This window comes from Eucalyptus grandis, chromosome 1 (assembly GCF_016545825.1).
Source record: "Eucalyptus grandis isolate ANBG69807.140 chromosome 1, ASM1654582v1, whole genome shotgun sequence".
NCBI classification, from domain to species: Eukaryota; Viridiplantae; Streptophyta; class Magnoliopsida; order Myrtales; family Myrtaceae; genus Eucalyptus; species Eucalyptus grandis.
In genome coordinates, this window is record NC_052612.1 from 15415462 (window position 1) to 15435402 (window position 19941).

Consider the following 19941-nt stretch of genomic DNA (forward strand, 5'->3'; position numbering starts at 1 on the left):
CCACGCTTCTTCCTTGCCTCTTTCGCACATGACCCTCAACTCTTTTGTCTTTGTCTAAAGTAGGGCTGAGCGCGGTTCCCGGGTTACCCGGAACCGGAACCGAACCGGAGGAGGGTCCGGTTCGGTTCCCGGTTCCAAGGGGACCGGTTCCGGTTCCTTTTTCTGGGAACCGGAACCGGAACCGGTTACTTAGGCAGAAAAAGCTCGACCTTGGATGTTCTAGTGACTTGTATGTGATGTTCTAGTTGAAGTTTGGCTTTGGCCTCTAAATGAAAGTTGTAAAGGACTTCTTGGAGTATAACATACTCAAATTTGGGACAAAAAAACAAGTATAAGTGGGTGAAATCGTTATTCTTTGGAAAGACTGGATCTGGAGATTTTAGGACCGACCCTTGATGAATGCATGGACTGTAAGGCAACTTTTTTGTCAAAATTTCACTTTGGTTTCTTAACAAAAGTTGTAAAGGACATCCTGAGGTACAACATATCAAAAATTTAGAGAAAACAAACAAGAATAGGTAGGTAAAATCGTGGTCCTTTGAAGATGGTTAGATCTGGGATTACGGTACTACGAACAGGGATTTTAACCGTCCATATTTAATTATCTAGGACGAATTTGACTTCGATGTTTTCATGAAGTATCTACCTTATGGTCTTGGCTATCACATAGTCAAATTTCATAATTTGTTAAGGTCATTTGGGTATTTAATCGGAAATGTTTCTAAAACTGTGCAATCTGATGTGTTCGGATCTTGTAAGTTGCAATGCGTGGACTATATCATTTTGTATGAGGTTATTTTGGAAATGTGTTCTGCATAAAATATCTCTCTTCATGTCTTCCCTACAACATATTTAAATTTCGTAATTTTTGTAGTTCATTTGCCTATTTAACCAAAATGTTTCAAAAACTGTGCAAGTAGAGAATAGGAAAAGTAAATCGATTTTATCTTTTAATCCAGAACGAATTGGACTAAGATTTCTTCATGAAACTTGTACCTCTAGGTCTTAAATACAACGTGTCCAAATTTCAGAATTTTCTGAGTTCATTTAAGCGTTTAACCGAAATTTTTTTCAAAACTTGTACCTCTAGACATTCTTGTTCTAGTGGTGTTTTATTTCTACTTTCTAGTTTGCTATTTGTTTTGAAATTTCTAATTATATTCTATTATTGTTGTGCAGTGTGAAGTTAATGTATCAAGATAACATGTCAATGGGAAGTTACTGTGTAGTATACGTGTACATTATAGTTTTTTTTGGTAACGTGCGCATACGTTATATTTTTTTTGGTAACGTGCGCATATGTTATAGTTTTTTTTTGGTAAGGTGTGCGTACGTTATAGTTTTTTTGGTAACATGCGCGTACGTTATAGTTTTTTGGTAACGTGCGCGTATGCTATATTTTTTTGGGTAACGTGCGCGTATCTTTATATTTTTTTTGTAACGTGCGCGTATGTTATAGTTGAAATACGAAAATAACAAAGAAAAAAATAACTTTGTTGGAACACAGGCAAACCGACCCCAACCGCGATGACGGGGTAGGTTCCGGGTTCTCAGGTGCCCGTGGGTAGGTTCCGGGTTCCTCATTTTGAGGACCCGCATGCGAGTAGGTTCCCAGGTTCCAGACAACCGAACCTAACCTGGAACCGCTCACCCCTAGTCTAAAGGCCACACTCTCTCTCTCTCTCTCTCTTCACTTTCCTCCCTCATCACAAAGCAAAGCACAAGACGTCTCTCATCAATGGAGCGTTCCGCTTGGCCTAAGAACCTCTCCTCCAGCAGCAAGCGCGCGATCCAGGAACTCTGTGGCCAAAAATCCCAAGAAGCTCAGAGATGCCTTCGACGCTCACTTTCAAACTGGCCATGACCCACGGCAGCCCTTGTTTGCGGGAGATCTGATCTTCAGCGTCCTCGGTTCGTTCAGCAGCAACACCCAATCCCTATCGAGCGGGACTGAGTCCTATGAGGGCTTCCAGGTCCCGAGCAACGCCTTTGTCAGTTCCGAGGTCTCCAAAGGAAGTGAGAGCGTCATGTCTCCGTTAGAGAGCGTCAAGACCCCCGTCCAGAGTTTTCCGGTAGAGAGCTTCAAGACCCCTGTCCGGACACTCCAGATGTCTACGGCGGAGAGCGTCGAGACCCCCGTCCAGCGGTCATCGGTATTGTGTGAGCAGTCGCTACTGGAGGCTGCGACGGCGATATACGAGGGCAGAGTAGACGAGGCTTCGGAGATCCTGAGGCGCTCGTCTGTCGTGCCGCAAACCATGGGTAATTCAAAGCAGAAATTGATGGGATACATGTTGTCTGCTCTTAAATCGCGCGTGAGCCCAGTCGATTACCCCCCTCCCGTGGCGGAGTTGTTCACCGAGGAACATGTGTCGTCGGTTCGGTCACTTTACGATCTGTCTCCTTGTTTTAGGCTCTGTTTCCTGGCTGCCAATAAAGCGATCTTGGAAGCTGCATCGGAGCAACCCTCCACTAACAAGCTCCATGTAATTGATTTCGATATTGGTTGGGAAGGACAGTACAACAATCTCCTTGACGATCTGTCCATGCGTCAGGAGGGCAATCAATTCACCCTCAAAATCACGACGCTCGCAGACAGCTTCTACGGTGAGAAGTGGCTCAGGATGCTTGGGGACCGACTGAGTTTACACGCGGCCCAGGTGAAAGTTATGTTAGTATTCAACATCGTGAGCCAGAACCTGAGAGAGTTGAGCCGCGACTTGCTGGGCTGCGAGCCAGACGAGGTGCTGGCGGTGAACTTGGCGTTCAAGCTGAACAGAATGCCGGACGAGAGCGTGTCCACGGAGATCACGCGTGACGAGCTCCTCCAGCGCGTGAAGGGGCTGGCGCCACAGGTGGTGACGCTGGTGGAGCACGAGATGAACGGGAACACGGCGCCATTCCCGATGCGCGTGGAGGAGGCGCTGGCGTACTACGGGGTGCTGCTCGCGTCGTTTAATTGTCTATTGCCGAGGGACAAGTCGAAGCGACCGAGGGCGGAGGAGGGGCTGAGTTGGAGATTGGGGAACTCGGTTGCTTGCAAAGGTAGGGACAGGGTTGAAAGATGCGAGGTGTTCGGGAAGTGGAGGGCCCGCATGGGGATGGCTGGGTTCAAGTTGAAGCCACTGGGTCCACACGTGGCCAAATCAATGCAGAAGTGCCTCCACTTTCATGTTTTGAACTCGGGATTCACGGCGAAAGAAGAGAATGGGGGGGTTTGCTTTAGCTGGAGCGGCCGAACTCTCACCGTCGTATCTGCTTGGCGATAACCGAATTGATATACGTATGTGGATGTCATGTGCTATGGATGGTGATGACGATGGTGGTGGCGATGGCAATGGGGATGTGATATCTATAATATATTGTTTTCAAGGTGTATTTCTTGAGAAAATGGGGAAAGAATGTCATGCCTTATTCTATTTCCATCGTTATTGTGCACCTCTAGTTTTAACCCCTCCCAAGTGATTCACGCCGAGGATATGGAGAGAATTGTATTGACTACTATTTGTACCTCCATTTCTTTAATAGCTGATATAACATTTTAAGTTTATTCTTACATTTTCTTTCCATTTTGAGATCGAGTAATTTTATGAGTGATTTGTCTTTTTTTATGAAACTGAAAGCCGAAATAAGTTTTCGACTTGAGTGATACTTAACGTGGTAAGACGCTCATGTTTGTGCTTTAATTTCTGTCCATGATGGTGATATCTCCTTTCCTGGTTTAATAGATGACCAATATTATTTGTCCCCCAGTACTTTGCCTTTAAATGTCCTTCCTCAAGCGGGCACTTACATCAAAGAAGCCCTGCGCAAGCTTCAAAAAAGACGCGAGGACCCTTGCTTCATCAAGCAACTCTCGCTATGCTGGGGGATCGAAGTCCAAGCCTGACCCTAAACCCGAATTCTTCATTGTTTTGAAGGGTCCCGTGAAACTCAATGCCATAGTCGAACAAACATTCAGGCAAGTGGATAAATTGATGAGGAAGAGGGTGAAAAGGAAAGGCGTTCTGGGGAGAAAAGGAAAGGTTCATATAGAGATGATGAGAGAGACGGTTGGGTGCAATTGGAATTGCGAAGGAGCAGGATTTGTCCAGGTTGTTGTTTCCCGATCAGGACAAATGCGATAAGGGCATAAAGAGAACAGCTAAGGAAATCACAGGGAGCTGCATCGGACTATACTTTGCTAGATGGAGGGTGTAATCATGGCACGGCTGAGGGCTTAAGCAATGAGGAGCCAGAGTTTCAGAGGCGAATCACCATGTTTGGAGAGAAGATTGAGGGTGGAAAGAAAGGTGTTTTCGAGAGCTTTGATAATAGGGCGGTGGATGTGCTGTTGAGAAAAGAAACTGAGCTTGAGGACGATGAAGACGAGATAGGAGAGGAGAAGCAGTTTAGGAATGGATTAGGGAAGAGACTGGATGATGGAACTACGAGGGAAGTATCTATAACCGGTAATAGCAGTACTTTTTCTGCTTAATGTGCAGTAGCCACAAAAGTTTGCATATACACCTCCTGCAGTGGGTTATGATCCTGCACCAAGCATTGGGGCAATTGGCCCTCCTGAGGAGGGGCGATGGTTGCTGGGCAGGGGTTGGATTTTATGTCTTCTACAGCGAGCTAAGCTTGCTATAAAGGCTTTGTGCGATTATGCTAGGAGGATGGAGGTAATGTGTTCTGTTTCGTTCCCTTTTCTTCCAATAATCTTAAATCAGATCCCCCTTTCTTCTCAATAGAGGCAATCCATTATTTGGTCTGATGTATGAAGAAAACATTTTTCTCCTTGAAGTAGGAGGACTTAATTATGTGAATGATTATTTTGCTTTTTGTCAGGAATCACGTAGCAAAACATGTCATCTTTGGCAAAGACCAATGAGAATTTGTCTTCCTCATTGTTGAATATCACTGCACTTAAGAAGTCTATGTCTATTGCTGGTGAGTAGTAGTACATCTTTATGCAAAAGCTTCGTGACTCTATTTCTGTTTTATGTAAGTTGTTGCAGGTGTGACTTTATTTTGTTCATCTTTTACCCATATCCTTTAAACCATCTTTGTTAATTTCCTTTGATCCGTATAGGAAAGGTTAAAGTTCTATGGTGCTGATGGTTTATGTGCCCACCAGCAAGAGATCAACACGACAACTTAGCGCATACGAGTCACCTGATCTTCCCTGCATGTGTTAGACCTTTGCAAGTTTCGTCAGAAGTCTCCGGCGATGAATGTATTCAATTTCACTTTGGCTTCATCGAATGCTTTGCGAATGTCAATTAGGGTGACAGGAGATGGAATTAATTAGGTTTGAGCTTGACATGTTTAAACTTCATAGACAAGCAAATGAAGATCATAGCCATTTGGGGATGAGAGTTGTTCTTAACTACACTATGTGATCGGATAATGGCCAGGCCTAAATCTAGGTCGTGGATATTTGTTTGCCCCCAGGAAATCGGTAAACTTTCTGTGCAAAAAACAAGTGAAGAGTTGCATGACATATTTTCTCTTAATCATAGTATGTTACATATCAATTACCAAAGAGCAATGACTTATTGGTTGTCGCGAATTTTTGCTTGAATGTGGCTGGAGAGAATCGAACTTTCCAAATCTTGTGAGGTTTGAATTCACACAAGATTTCAATGTGTAGCAATCTGGGCAGTAAAACCATACTGCTATTAAGCATTTACCTAGTTCTATGACCAAAAGACGCCATGCTTTGCCTATCAAAAGGAAGACGACGCGGTGGGCTTACACAATACTCTCTCAGTCATATGGACAAGGACATAATTCCACAAAGATCATCATAATGAGTACACGATTTGCTTAGGCAAAACTCCAAAATTAGAGACCTCTCCAATTAGCAAAAGAGCAAGAGGATGAATCTACAGTACATAAAATAAAAAAAAGGACAAAATTGTCACTGAGCACACCAAAGAATGGACCGGCCCTCATTAGTCAACATCAGGAGAGGGATCTTTCTCGTTATTGAGTGAAGTATCCATTGCCTTTTTTTTTCTTTTTCTTTTTTCTTTTTCCCTAAGTGACTTTATATTAATTAAGATGAACCGATTCCATCAAGGACCAAGAAACAAAAAGCTTCAAATTCTATGATCAATATATACCATAACCATTTCATATTCCACATGTACACCACACCCTTTTAAAATCTGAACCATTAACAATAGCTGCTACATAATGGATGCAACTGCTCTAGAGGTCCATAAATATGAGGGAGCTCTCCTCCACGGCACATAATATCAAATGCAGCTCAAAGGTGATTGTAACCTTGAGAATCACTATATATATCGAAGCTGTGTTTGAATGTGAATCTCAACAATTTTGAATCATAGCATCGACAAGAGGTAGAGGAAAAGATTGAATGCGAAATATACTTCTTTTAGTGGGTCTTGCTTCAAACAAGATAGTCCAACATTCCAATTGCCAATGCTTCGATGAATGAAACACGTCTGCAAAATGCGAACCCAAATCTGATGAGAACAACTGCACTCGAAGAATAAGTGAGGTCGAGATTCACTATGATCATCATGAAACAACAAGCCTAGAAATGAACAACCCACTCCTAAGCAATTTATCCTTCCTTCTGCTTCTAACAATGTTACCTCCAATCCTTATTTAATGAAAAATACCTAGAATCACAATGCTTGACCCATCACATGTTTGACCTATCTCCAATGTTTCACGCTAGGTTGGTTGACTTTGCATTCATCAAATAAATGTAAATATTTTCACCGACCTCATGCAAATATAGAGGCTAATGAATGTTGCCAATTCAAATTCGACTAAATCGAACATGATAGAATCATACAATTTTTGATATTTTATGCCGACAAGTTAAAATAATGTATTGAAAGTGCTCCTTGAGCATCTAACCGATTCATAAGGAAAATTATCAAAAATGTCCTAAATCTATTACAATTTTTCATATTCAATTCTAAACCTTTTTTTTTTGTTAATTCAGTTCTAAAACCTTTGCATTTGTTCTAATTTAGTCTGATAAAGAAAAAAAGAAAGAAATAAGAAAGGAAAAGAAAAAAAGGAAAATTTAATAAAAAATAAAATATTTTTTAAAATAATTTACATTAGCATTGTCACACCCCAATCCTCAGGCACGCACACATCCCTTACCTTGGTCGATTAATAGCAATGTCCCAGGACGCATCGCCGACCCATTCATTTAATATGCACATGTGGAAGCATATAAATTATCCCCAGACAATAAAACATTGGGATAGAATAGTATGACTAAATTTCAAACCTTTAAAATGTTCACTCTTATATACATTGCAAACTAGTGCACATATCTATACAAGGTAAACTATTAAGTCAAATTCAACTTAAGCCAGTTTTAAAAACAAGGTCTACAAACAGGAGTGAGGTTCTACAAACTACGGGTCCCTGTCCTCCTCTCCATCATCCTCCACACTCCAACTGGAGCCTTCAGCAGACTGCACTGGACTTTCGAGATCTTCAAAATCCAAGTTTGCTGCATCCAAGGACCTGAGATGGTTATTCAATAACCAATGAGACAACATCTCAGCAAGTTCTACCCCCTAAGACTCAATCAGTAAACCAATATACCTTAGGGCTGCCTAAGCACAACACGAGTCAGAGGATTTACCTTGGCCTCAGTCCCAACCTGCAAATCAATACAGTTCAATAGGCACCCAACAATCTCAACAGATCGAAGCATCGATCAAATCAACCTAGTCGATTACATGTCATTCGAACCATCGTAAAGTCATTTCCACTCAATCAGTCAATTCATAACATCAGATCAAATCATTGAATCACATTAAATCCACACTCAGATCGAATCATCGATTAGTCGATTTAGTCGATTACATGACAACAAGACTACTCATCAGTCATTTCAGTCATTCAATTTCAATTCTTACGAACGGCTCAACGAGCCTAGCCTATCAATTTATTGGCTATAAATCCCGATCCTAAACGACACAACCTATCTCTAGGTGATAATCACGGCCCAGTGGGTGCAACCTTTAATAGGTGGTAAATCACGTCCTTACGGTACAGTCCATGCTTAGTGATAATCATGGCCCCACTTGACACGACCTTTATTAGGTGGTAAATCTCAGCCCGATTGGGCGCAACCTTTAATAGGTGGCAAATCACAACCTAGTAGGCGCGACCTCTATCAGGTGGCAAATCACGGCCCCAGTGGGCACGACCTTTAATAGGTGGTGGATCACGGCCCAATGGGCACGATTTATACTTAGTGGAATCACGGCCCCACTCGGCACGACCATTAATAGGTGGTAGATTACGGCCATATTAGGCATGACCTCTAGCAAGTGGTGAATCACGGCCCTATTGGGCGCGACCGGTTCCAATTCGGTGGCAAGTCTCGACCCAACAGGCACAGCCATACTTCGACGGCTTTCTAGGCTCAACTCATAACCTCTCACAGTCATTTTCCAATCAATACCGACACTTTTCAATTTTGGGACATAATCTCATATTCACCAATTTTACTCAATTTTCACAATTTTCCATAGTTCACTAATCAATTAAACACTGACAACCAATACCCGGTTGTTCCTCGATCAGTTACTCAAAATCAACTCATTTAGGAATATATCCTAAAAATCCACAATGTATTCAATTCAACACAACGTAGAACTCAATTAAATAAATGGACTGCACCACGACGATCAGCATAAAATTCCAGTTGTCGGCTATCCCTGCTAATTTCTGAAAAATAATAATTAATTATAATTAATTATTAAATAGCAATAAATCTAATTTAGGCCGTAATGCCTAATTGAAGCCCGATAAGGGTCGAAAAAAAATCCCGAGATGCATTCAATAAATAATAACACATTTCTACTTGCTAATGACTAACCACCTAACATGCATCACATTTAATTAATAATCACTAATCTACTCTAATTAACCACCTAATTACACTTAATTAAATCTAATCAGCCCTTAAGCATAATTAGCAAATTAAGAAGGGATTAGTGAGTAAAACTACGATCCGTTCTGATCAATTTGATAGGGGCGCAACGAGGCTCGATTCTTCTCAAAGCGGCGATACCAACGAAGCACAAATCAGGCCCGAAACTTGGCCCGCAAAGCCCACGATGCTGCTGGTTTTCCCTTGGCTATTGGCTGTTTTGCGTGGCTGATTTCGCGCGGAGAGAAGGGCTGGATTTGCGGCTTCAACGGGCTGTTTTGGTGTAACAAAAACAAACAGCAAAGGAGGAGGATTCGAGGGGGATGGCTCGGTCTTTGATCGAGCACATGAAGAACCGAAAAAAATGAAGAATAGACGGGCCGACGGAGGGGGAACCGAGCGAGAGAAAAGGGAACGGGGATGGGGCAATGTCGGTCAAAAGCAGAAAAAGAGATAAGCTTTGACTCCAAAAAATCAAAGTAATGGAAGAGAAAGGGAAATGGGATACGGCAGGGGGCATCGGCGGGGGTGGGTTCCGAGAGAGAGAGAGAGAGAGAGAGAGAGAGAGAGAACGAAAAGGAAAAGGAGAGGGCGTGCGTCCAAGGGGGAGGAAATAAAAGAAAAGGAAATTAAAAAGGAAAATCATATAACTAAAATTCTTGGTCTCACTTACTCTTGTTTAGTCCAATTTGATCCCAAAAAATCCCCATGCTGAAGTACTTAATCCACACTTGCTTTCTTGCACAAAATTCCCTCAAACAAGTTTTGGGCAACAACAACGGCCATTTCCTTCAATTCCGAATTTTAATTCATTTTCTTTTCGGAATCCGATTTTCTGAACAAACAAATCCAGTTGAGGTCGAATTTCAATTCAAAAAAGCCCAAACAACTTCCATTCACTGATTTGCTTACACCAGATGCCAAAAGTCCCTTCAAATCGGCTAATCTGAATTTTCGTTCGTTTTCCAAATCGTCTGTCTCGATTTTCTGTAAAAATCCCGAGCTCGCCGGAATTTCCTCAAAAGGTGAGTCGACATTCTTAGAATGACTCATGACACGATGAGACTCCCAATTTCTGAAATCGAATTCAAATTTGCGGTTATTTTCAATAAAACGTGCTTTTAGTGTGACCTTACCTACCATGTAGCTTTTAGGAATTTTTGGTGCAATTGACCCATGGTCGATTCTCTTCAAACCACAATGAACCCATCCGACACATTGACGACTCTCGGTGGTCGTGAAAATCTCGAGGTTTCAAATACAAACACATGGTACCCAAAACGATAGAAAATCAGTTTAGTGCTATTCGATGATAATTTTGCAATCAGGTGAGATCACCCACACTTTGTGTCACGCCCCAAACCCCGAGCGCATGCCCATCCCTTGATGGTCGATAAAATTTGCGACTTCCCAGGACGAGTCGCTAACCCTTTCATTTTATTACACATGCGGAAGCGAATTACTAATCCCCTGACAATAATCATCTTGGGATAGAAAAGCAGGAAACAGAATCACAAACAAAACATGCTTTTATAAACAACGAGATTCAAGTACAAAACGAGACTAGTCGAAAGCCTACAAGAAGGTCGACTCTCAAAAGAGGTCCTATGACATACTAACAGGACACATCTGCGATCCTCCATACTCCTCCTCCTCAAACTTCGGGGCCTTGATCCTCCACGACCACCTTCTAAGAACCTGAAAGTGGTTATTCAATAACTAGTGAGACAATATCTCAGCAAGTCTATGCCCTAAACCCCGATTAGGAGGGTAATATGCCCAGAGGCGCCCCTAACCACACAATCACGCATTTGGTATAAATGACTTACCTCGCCTCAGATCCACCCCGCAGGTCAATACAGTTTATATCACAGATAGCCATACCGATATGAGCAATAATTAAGCTCCAACAACTGGAACGCCACACTCAATTCTCAAATCAGCACAGAGGTCTTGATTATAGGGCCAAATCATTATGACACGTCTCATTCCATGTCACACAATTTTGTCCTATAATCTGGCGTAGATATTTCACTTAACATGCGTTCCAATTGATAATTACGCCCGCTCTAGGGCACGGCCTGCTTGAAGTTTAGCGGTCTACTGGCGTAGCCAGGCATCGTCTCATCCCATTGAGCACAGCTACGTCTCTCAAAGATGTCTTTCCTGAAAGAACGTAGGTCCATAATCTAGTGCGACCCGAAACCCAATGAGTGGGTAACCCATATAAGGTAACGTCCATCCGACACAGGTCGGGGACGGGTTCTCTTAACCAACACACGACCAATCAATCTCGGCCTAGGACACCGCTCTAATGCCTCAGTTAAAATAGTGTTCCTGGCCTATTTTATTCTTATTAAAAACTTATGATGAAAAATAGTCGTGTGTGGGTACACGATCGGATTGGACTCGGAAAATTCATAACCTTCTTTTCAAAATCCCATTGTTTTATATAGTATGTATGTCGCGACCTATTTTTTCGGGTGCACCACCTAAAACTAGGTTAATGGACTACTAAGTTTTTACACTTAGCTCGAGCTCTCCCAAGCCCATACCAAATCGCAACTTAAGTCTAAATTTTTAAATATGCAAGAGGTTATTAACTAGGAGTCGCCACTAATCAGATTGGGGTAGGTCGATTAGACACCTAAGTAAAATAAAGGGAGATTTATTTTACTCCTACGAACCAGAGACTAAGGGTACGGGGACTTGGTTACACTAGAATTTCTAATGCCCTTTCGGTACCATTTCTTTTTAATTTTTTTCAAAATGTTTTTGCAAGCGGCTGATTTATTTTAACCTAAATTACTATCATGCAAATGTGGTGACCACACGGTGCTCATCCATTATTAAAACATTCAAATAATAAATTGCATCACACAAAGCAAGCAATCATTTTTTTTTTTTTTGGGTTTTCTTAAAAATTAGAATTCTTTTGTGAAAATGCACTTTTAAACTAAATGACTTAATCTTATTAATATGCAAATTTTAATTAAATAAGCCTATTATGCAAACTAACTATTATGCACCTCATGACCTAATTTCACTAATTAACAAGCTCTGATTTAAATAATCCTATTATGCAAACTAGTTAACATACACCTAGCATTTTGGATTTTTTATTGAAATTCAGAATTTATAAAGATCCTAATTAATCTATCTAAAATGGGATAATTTTCTAATTTATTCTAGGGATTAATTTGACTTAAACCCTATCCTGTCTTAGAAAATTATTTTTTATTTTTTATTTAAAAAAAAGGATGAGAATATGAAAATATGCTAATTATATCTCGAGACTCTAAAAAGGCTATTTAAGTCTAATCCTAACTTTTTTAAAAAAATATCTAAAAATGCAGTCCTAAAAATATTATCTAAAAATGCAATCCTAGAGGTATAACCCTAAAGATTTGATTAATTAAACCTACGTGTCTATTATATTAAACCTTAATGTCCTATATGCTTATGCAAATTTTTTGAATATTTTGATTTTTTTGATTTTTTAGTTTCTTTTTTAATTTTTTTTAAGTTGAATAATTGTTAAACAAGGATTAAATCTAAACAATTAATATAATCACTAAATAAAGGATCAAAATAATTGAAAAAATAACCTCGCGTCTCACAGGTTAAATTAACAATTATTCTAACCCTAATCATCACAACAACTTAAAATAATTAAAAAATCTAGTCCGAAGTCTTACGGATCAAATTAAATAATTATTATGATTTTAACAATTAAGATTCTACCAAAAAGCCCAAAAATTAAAAATAATTAGAAAAATGATCCGATGTCTCTCGGATCAAATTAATAATTATATTAATTTTTGACAAAATCCCTATGGATAATGCGTACTAAAGTCACAAATATTAACATTGAAAAAACCATGTTCTAACTTAAACAATAATAACAAAATTCAAAACACAATGAAATAACATAAAATAGGTAAAAGAGAGAAATAAAAATAAAACTATAAAAAAAACTACCTAAAGGAGGAGATTTGCAGCAGCGTTGGTGGGGTGCTGAACGAACAGTGACAAGCGTCGGGACTCCGGCGAGTGGCAACGTGATGGCGCGAGGGGACCGGCGGTGCAAGGGTGGCGAGTCCGGCGGAGCGGCACAGGCGCGGTGCAGATGGAAGAGGCGCAACGCGAACGCGAGGAGGAAGCAGCGAGGAGCGTTGGAGGTGCGGATGTCGTAAGCACGGGCGGGCGCGGCGTGGCGGAGGCGAGCGAACCAGCGAGGTGGCGGTGCGGAGGCGCGGCGGAGCTCGGAGATCGACGGGCGGCGTCGCGGGCGGAGTGGGGGTGTTGCAGCGGCGCGGTGTCGGCGAGGGCAAGAGCGCGGTCGTCGGGCGGCGGGTTTGAACTCCGGTGTCGGCTGGGCAATGGCGGGTCGTGGGTGAAGCGTGGCGACGCGGGGCCTGTGAGCGGCGGGGTGCTCGTGGTTTGCACGAGTCGCGGCTAGAGCAGAAGACGTCGGGTGCGGATTCACAAGCGTCGGCAGTGGTGTTGGTGCAATGCACACGGACGGAGGAGGTGTGACGCGAGCGTGGGCGAGGGGCCTCCACGCGAAGAAGACAAACAGTAGCTCCTGCTGCTTTTTCTTTTTTCTTTTTTTCTCTCCTCTCACCTGTCCACTCGCGAGAAAATATTGGGTGGTCCAGGACCACCACGTCAGCGTGGTCCCCGGACCACTCATATGGCGCCACATATGAGGGGAGGGGACAAAAAGAGAGAAAGAGGAGAGAGAGCGTCAGAGAAGTGGGCCCCGGTTTTCGTCCTTTGTCTGCGCTCCCCATACACGTGGCGCCGTGTGAGTGGTCCGGGACCACGCGACGTGGTGGTCCCGGACCACCCAATATTTTTCCGTCCACTCGCACGTCCCTCTCTCTCTGGCGTACTTTCTCTGCTGACTTTCGACTATTATTTTTGAACTCAAAAACCGTAGGAGAAAAGTCCCCCTAACATGAAATTTTTTTTCGATTTTTTTAATTCGCCCTCTGCCGTTCACGAAAGTTATGGCTCTTTTTATAGTGATTTTCAGATGGCCATTTTTATAGCAATTTCGACTTTCCATCTTCATTGCATTAAATCAAGGCTGCAAATCAAAGCATGATTTCGCAATTAGCTCGATCTTGCTTAAATTTCTTCCATCTTGCAAAATTCTTGCCCCTTATTCACTTGATTTCAAAATTGTTGCTGCATTTAACAAAATCCGAAATCCATCGAGAATCCCATATTTCCTTACATAATTCAATCGATCAATTTCCCCGTTTTCATTTTTTTTTCCTTTTATTTGTTCAAAATGCAATTTTATTTTTCTAAAATTAGGTGTCAACAATGTAAAACCATTTTCGGTGTTAAAATCCGACACTCGGGATTTTCTGAATAAATATTGAAATTCACAAATTTTGGAATAAATGACCAAATTCCAATCAGCACTCAAATTTTCACAATTTAACACTTGATTGAAGAAATTAACCACATCATTGCAATCAGCACGATATTCCGGTCACTTTGGCTACCCCGACCTGATTTCCGGAAAATAATTGAACTAATTACAATTAAATAAATCTAAACACCCCTTAGACGTCATTAGCCTACTAAGAAGAGTTTAGTACATAAACTCACCGGTTTAGCGCAAAAACCGGTTCACGGTGACAACGACTCGATGGCGACCAAAACTCGAGCCTACAGCGGCATGGGAGGTTGGTGGCTCGAGTGGTGCAGCGGCTGCGGGCACGGTGGAGACGGCTGAATCGGCACGGCAGTGGACGGCGGCTACGTGCGCTGCAAGGAGGAACGATCCCCCTCTTCCTCTTTCTCTCGCGCTCGTTTTCTCTCTTTCTCTCTCGCTCACGGTTTCGTTCTCGAGTCTTCTGTCTTCTCACGTCCATGGCCGGTTTTGTTCCTCTTTTGGTTGACTAGTTTAGTCAACACATGTAGGCGCGGTGGCGGCAAGAGGCGGAGCCGGGTGGAGAAGACGCGGGCCTTCATCCGGGTCTTCTCTTGCGCTGGCAAGAGGGCTGATGCGTGGCTTCCATTTAAACGACATCCCCGGCTTCGCTGTCCAGCTGAAGAGAAGCCGACCTTCATGCAGAGCACACGCCACCTTGCTCCCTCATGCAAGGACGTGGCAGCCTGGTCAATTCCCCTCCAATTGTTGACCCGCGAAGAGGAGAACGTGCACGGAGCATCTCGGTTCCACGGCCCTCATTCGTGTGGGCCACATACGTGGGCTTCACATTGCTGCAGGGAGGGGAATTCTACGTGGCTGCTCCTTCGGTCAACACTTCCCCTTTAATTGACCATCAAATGGACGTGCGTATGGCCATGCAAGCCAATGGTCTTCAAGTCTTCATGAATGAGGATAGATAGACATTTTTTTTTTTTTGATCTGAGAGGATAGATAGACATGGCTGCATGGTTCTGTACGTGAAGGGGGAAAAAGGCAACTTATTAAGACTACTAGCAAGTCAATTATCCTCCTTTGTTGACTCCCAATGGACGTGGCTTCAATCGCCGCATGGAGGAGGGAATTTTACGTGGAAGCATGGCCGAAAATGTGGTCATCGGTGAGGTCGTCTAAGAAGAAGGACGATGGTGGTGGGGTGGTATGAAACCGAGGTCTTCAACTCTGTTGATTTGTGAGGCCGCTTGGGGTTAACATGTCTTCATAGCCGACCGCGTTAAGCAAGAAAATTAGATGAGGAGCTATTACGAGAACATGACGAAACATGACGTTTCGTTACGGCGAGTGGGGTGATGAAACGGGGTCGTAATTGGTGTCAATGACGTAGTCCGACGACAAATTCGTCAACCTGTCTCGGACAGTTACATAATCGAGGTCTGATAAAATCCGGATGTCACACTTTGATCACTATCCTAGTTGAATCGCCCTATCTCCAGTCTCTAATCGATTTTTAATTGTGCCGCAATGATCCTTGCAGACTAGCACGGTCGAGCGCCGATTCCCGGTCGAATTCTCAAGTCTATTGCATTTAAAATCCCTTAACGGCTTCACCGGATAGGTTAGTTATTGTGACATCCTGAAATTCGACCCCGTTTCGATAAAGTGAAATGGGTATTTCGTCAACGTGCCTATGGTCCTTTTTCTCTGGGCTGATCACTCACGAGTTAATTAACCTATTAAGTGAAGCCGTTAAGGGATGTATCCGCGGTAAAATCCCTAAAAGCTACCTAATTGGTTGGATTTGACTAAAATCGCGTCTAATTGATTATAACCAGGAAATTGAATTCGATTTCGGGAATCGAATATTCGAGCGTGTCACAATTCATTTTTAGGATCCTGTTTCTTCATCCGTCAAATTATTGACAAGTCCGAAATTTCGAGAAAAAAATTATCGGAAGAAAAATTGAAGACCGGAAGAAATTAAAAAGAAAAGGGAAAATAATAGAAGTAATTTGAATAGTAGGATTTTTACTATTTGATTACTTTTATTTTCTTTTTCTCTCCTTTCTTTTTCTCTCTCTTCTCTCCTCTCCCCTACCCTTCGTGCGAACTCCCCCTCCCCATGCTGACCATTCCCCCTTTTTCCTCTTATTTTATTCTTTCTTTTTCTTTCTCTCTCTCTCTTTTCTCTCTCTTTTTCTTTTCCCTCGTGCGATTCTTTCCCCCACCGACCAAATGCCCTGCCGTCTTCCTCCTTCTTTTTCTTCTTTGACTAGTCAACCCTTATCTTCTCTCTCTCTCTCTTTTTTCTCTCTTCTTCTTCTTCTTCTCCTTTCCGTGCGTTCGAGCGAGCGAACCCGAAGCCGAAGAAGAACAGAAGCAGCAACTCGCCGAGACAGCAGCTAGCTACCGTCGCCGCCCCCACTCCGCCGCAGCTCGCCGCCGGGCCGTCGTCCGTGCACGCCCTCGCGTCCGCAGCTCACTGCCGTCCCTCCCCCGTGCGATTCCGGTCGGCCGCCCGGCTCGGTTTGGCCCCTCCGGTCGCCACTCGCCGCTGTCCCGACCTCCCTGGCATCCCCCTCACCCTCCACTGGCCCCGCCTCGCTGTTTTGGCCACCAGACTAGCTCCGGCCAGCAACAGCAACCCACGAAGTGGGTTTCCAGCAGCTTTAGGCCCGCTTTTGGGCCGTTTCTGGGCCCCGAACCCGAGTCGTGCTTTGGGGTTTACTGTTCCTCGCGCCATCCCCGTCGGATTGATCCGATTTGCGCGTGATTCCGGTGAGTAATCTCACTAATCCTTGCTTAGTAGACTAATTACACTTAAGGTTGTTTAGTTTTAATTAATTAGGTTTAGGTGGTTAGATTAGTATACATTAGTATTTATTAGTCAATTGTGATGTGAATTAGATAAATTGAGTGTGTATTTAGCAAGGAGACGTGGTCTACTATTTATTGAAGGTAGCTTGGGATTTTTCCCGACCCCTATTGGGCTTCAATTTGACAATTTGGGCCTATGTGGAATTTTTAGTAATTAAATATTATTTTTCGAAATTAATTTAATTAATTAATTATTTTCTGGAAATTCAACCGGGATGGTCGGTGGCCGAATTTTTATGCTGATGATCGTGGTGAAGTCTATTTATTTAACGAGTGCCAATTTGAGCTAAATTGGATTTATTGTAATTAATTATTAATTCTTGAAATTAATTATTTATTTTTTTATTTTCCGGAAATTCAACTTGGATGGCTAGTGGCCGAATTTTTATGCTGATAATCGTGGTGCATCCCGTTTATTTAATTGGGCTTTATTTTGAGCTAAATTGGATTTATTGTAATTAATTATTAATTTTCGAAATTAATTTATTATTTATTTATTTTTCGGAAATTAAGGTTGGGTTAGTTGACGACCGAAATTTTGTGATGATCGTCGTGGTCAAGTCCGTTTATTTAATGGAGTTTTATTTTGTGTTGAATTGAATTATTTGCGAAGGATAGGAATTATTCTTTAATTGGAAAATCATTGGTTATTAATTGAAAAATAATCGGGCATCGGTTGATAATGCCAAAACTATTTGAGTGAACTATCGAAAATGTGAGAGTTATGAAAATAAATTATTAGATTTTGACTAAGGCCAGTCGTGTGCCCACGCACGATATTTTATCGGGTATTTTTAATACGAATAAATGAGCCCAAGACATTACTTTAATTGAGGAAGTTAAGTGCGAGGCATAATGTCATTGGGCCGTGAGGGATTAATCGTGTGTTGGCTTATAGTTGAAGCAAGATGATTATTGGAAGTTGATGTGATGTGTGTTGTGTTGAGGGAAACCAATGGATCATGAGCAGGTAAAGGACTAAGTACTACACAAGTAGAAGACTTCGTGTGAGTTACCTCTAGCGCCTTATACCATTGCTTATTGTAGTTAAGGGCTAAGTGTTACATGGCGACCTGAGTCGCATGGGAATTACCTCTAGTGCCTTGCAGCATTGTTATGCATAGTAAAGGGCTAAGTGCTACACGATGGCAAGACCTCGTGTGAGTCACCTCTAGCGCCTTACCCTATCGCATTTTGTAGTGAAGGACTAAGTACTACACGATAGCGAGATTTCGTGTGAGTTACCTCTAGTGCCTTATACTATTGTTATTTGTGGTCAATGACTAAGTACCGCACGATGACGAGACTTTGTGTTAGGGTCACCTCTAGCGCCTTGAGCTTATATTTGAGTGGGAATGTTGAATTGGTATGTTGAAATTAATTATCGAGTATAGATGGAATCACAGATATGATTTGATTTTTTTTTTTTTTGGTAACCCAGGGGAACCCTGCACAGCCGACAGCTGGGAGTAAACCCCTAGGGAGGCGTAGGAAACCACCACCTACGCACCCCGGGTAAGTTGCCAAGTGTCTCCACCTGCCTCCCTGCCACTTGCGTCGCAGGGGCTTCGAACTCCGGCCTCCAGCATGGAAGTCCAGGAGCCTACCAGCGGAGCCACCCTTGCGGGTGGTACAGATATGATTTGATTCGTTTCTCATGGATTGACTGATTGAACTGAATTGGCCGGGGAAGGGTCATCGTTGACATGTAATCGACTAGGTCGATTGATCATTGTTTTGATTTGATGTTGTGAACTGCTTTATTGAATGGAAATGACCATGAGTGGTCTTGTTTACGTGTAATCGATTGGGTCGATTTGATCGATGCTTCGATCAGTGATGAGATTGCTTGGGTGTTTATTTGAATTATGCTAATATGCAAGTGAAATCTGAGGCCAAGGTAAGTCCTCCGACTCATGTGGTGCATAGGTAGCCGTAAGGTGTATTGGTTTACTAATTGAGTCTTAGTGGGGTAGAACTTGCTTTGAGACGTAGTCTCATCCCGGTTTGGAGAAATCATTTCAGGCCCTTAGAATGGCGGGACCTCCACCTCCTCGTCCTCGTATGCATTACGGTGTCCCCGACATATTTCAGAATTTGAGACCCATTTCCTAGGGGTGAGCGTGGTTCTGGGTAGAACCGGGAACCGGAACCGAACCCGAGGAGGTTCCGGTTCGGTTCCGGTTCTAAGGGGACCGGTTCCGGTTCCTGTTCTCTTTTTCCGGGAACCGGCGGTTCCCGGTTCTGGTTCCGGTTCCCATATGAACCGGAACCTGAGGAACCGGAACCAGCAAAGTTAAAAAATAAAAAACCCTAACCCCTTCCGCGCGAATTTCCCCCCTTCAATTTTCCCCCTTTCCCTTTCTTTTTCTCTCTCTCTTTTCTGCCCTTTTTCCTCCTCACGTCACTTCCTGCCCCCACTTTTTCTTTTCCCCTCTCTCTCTCTCCTCTTTCCTCCTCTCTCAGCCGAACCCTCCCACCTCTATCTCTTCTTCTTCTTCTTCTTCTTCTTCTTCCTTCCTCTCGCCGGTTCTTTGCTTCACCCACCACCACACCGCTGCCCCACGCCCTACTCACCACCACCTCTTGGCCAGCGAACCCCCACCACCCACTGCTCGTCCGACAAGCCGTCTCACCGTTGAGCCCGACGAGCTGTCTTGCCGTCCGCGCCGCCGTGAGGCACCGCCGCCGTCCCCAAGCCACCGTCACCACCTCTTGCTGCCGCTTG

At 43.0% G+C, this 19941-nt stretch overlaps 1 protein-coding gene across 1 annotated transcript; it reads left to right on the plus strand.

Annotated features, from left to right (window-relative positions):
• The first annotated feature begins 1527 nt into the window (after positions 1-1527).
• Positions 1528-3269, plus strand: LOC120295705 (scarecrow-like protein 8). Its single transcript, XM_039317097.1, has 2 exons — positions 1528-1535; positions 1763-3269. Exons 1-2 carry the CDS (start codon positions 1528-1530, stop codon positions 3267-3269), a joined length of 1515 nt encoding a protein of 504 aa, XP_039173031.1.
• Positions 3270-19941: the final 16672 nt, after the last annotated feature.